Raw genomic sequence first — 1373 nt, 5'->3', positions numbered from 1 at the left:
GAGAGAGGGATAGAGTGGGACGAAGAGATGAATGAAGGAGAGACTTTGAAAGAGAGAGGAAGAGAAAAGGTGTACATGTCATGTATACATTATTTATAGTGTTTTAATAGGTTTGCTTATTCAAGGGGACAGGATGATCTCCCTCTTTGGTTAAGACCTCAACTTCTAAAATACAATAAGTTTGGTCCAGCCCAACGTGACCTTACATCATTTTTTAAAACAGCACAAAATAAAGTAATAAATAAATAATAATAATAATAATAATTAGTATTTTGTTCTCATTATTAGTATGGTCATTTGGTATCTATTAAGAATTCTTTACCTGATGTCAAACCTGATTATACTTCAGGGATAGTGGGTGGAGCTAGGGGTGTGGTTAAATTAAACCCTGATGCTATTTTTAAAGATGACGACGAGATTGAAGATATTGATATTGAAGATTATACTACTGGTAAGTAATTGATGACTTCTTTATTATTGTTACTATTTTTAGCATCACTTTCAAAGAGTGAAACAGAAAGTGGATGTGATCTACTAAGCTCCCTAAAATTTGACGAGGTACACGTTTTACATGTTTTCACAGTGAATGAAATTTGCTGCTAACTCTACATGTACATGTACAACGTAGTTACATCCTGTTCAACCTCATCATGTTGCTATGGCTGCATCTAGAAAAAGAGAAGAAGAGAAAAGAGATGAGATCCCTCAGACCTCACAAGTAGTGTATTGTTGTTGTTATTGTTGTTATTTTTATTATTTATTTGATTATAGTGTCTTCGTTCAGTTGGTAACTCAGACTCGTTACCAGCCAGTAAAAGAAAGAAAATAATAATAATTGATGATAAAGTAACTTTACGTCTTAATTTATTATTGATTCTCTCTCTCTCTTTAACAGAAATCAGCTGCGACTATCTCGTCTAGTGAAAGACCTTCTGCTCAAGTTTTTTCTGAACAGTTGAAATCACATTTATGTAAGAACTCTATGAGTAAATTCAAGAGAGCTTTTGGTGATTATAATAAGGTATGTGGTGTGGTTTGTGGGTAGAGCTTATGTTTTGCTGTGTGTACTGTAGACTGAAAATATTGACAATTTTTTGGAGGTTTTGAAAGAAATTTTTCGTACTCCATCTACATACAACCTTTTTGAAAGTATGTGTACATGTACGCTGTAAATAATGATAAAATAATACTAATAATAATGATGATGACCAACCTGGCCTTGTTTGATCATTAAATTTAAAGTCACTGTGGTATATCATGCATGATTCTGCTGCTGAAGGATGATCCTCGTGTAGTGTACCCACTGTCAAGGCCACTGACTATATCATCATAATCATAGGGTGTCCTTGGAATAGGTTTTTCCAAAGAAGCTT

The 1373-nt window shown here is 33.7% G+C and overlaps 1 protein-coding gene across 1 annotated transcript; it reads left to right on the top strand.

Moving 5' to 3' along the window:
• Positions 1–110: 110 nt before the first annotated feature.
• LOC109593028 (regulator of telomere elongation helicase 1-like) lies at positions 111–1367 on the top strand (the record flags this gene model as incomplete). The annotated part of the gene is made up of 7 exons (XM_020008294.1): positions 111–234; positions 289–451; positions 494–558; positions 629–718; positions 772–846; positions 896–1021; positions 1074–1367. Coding segments are annotated over 7 exons (742 nt in total), but the record flags the coding sequence as incomplete, so codon positions are not given.
• Between the last annotated feature and the right edge of the window lie 6 nt (positions 1368–1373).

Source organism: Amphimedon queenslandica, unplaced genomic scaffold, assembly GCF_000090795.2.
Source record: "Amphimedon queenslandica unplaced genomic scaffold, v1.1 AMPQUscaffold_3120_Cont24881, whole genome shotgun sequence".
In the NCBI taxonomy this organism is placed as follows: Eukaryota; Metazoa; Porifera; class Demospongiae; order Haplosclerida; family Niphatidae; genus Amphimedon; species Amphimedon queenslandica.
Note: the sequence above shows the minus strand (reverse complement) of the source record. Positions and strands in the feature narration are given on the sequence as shown.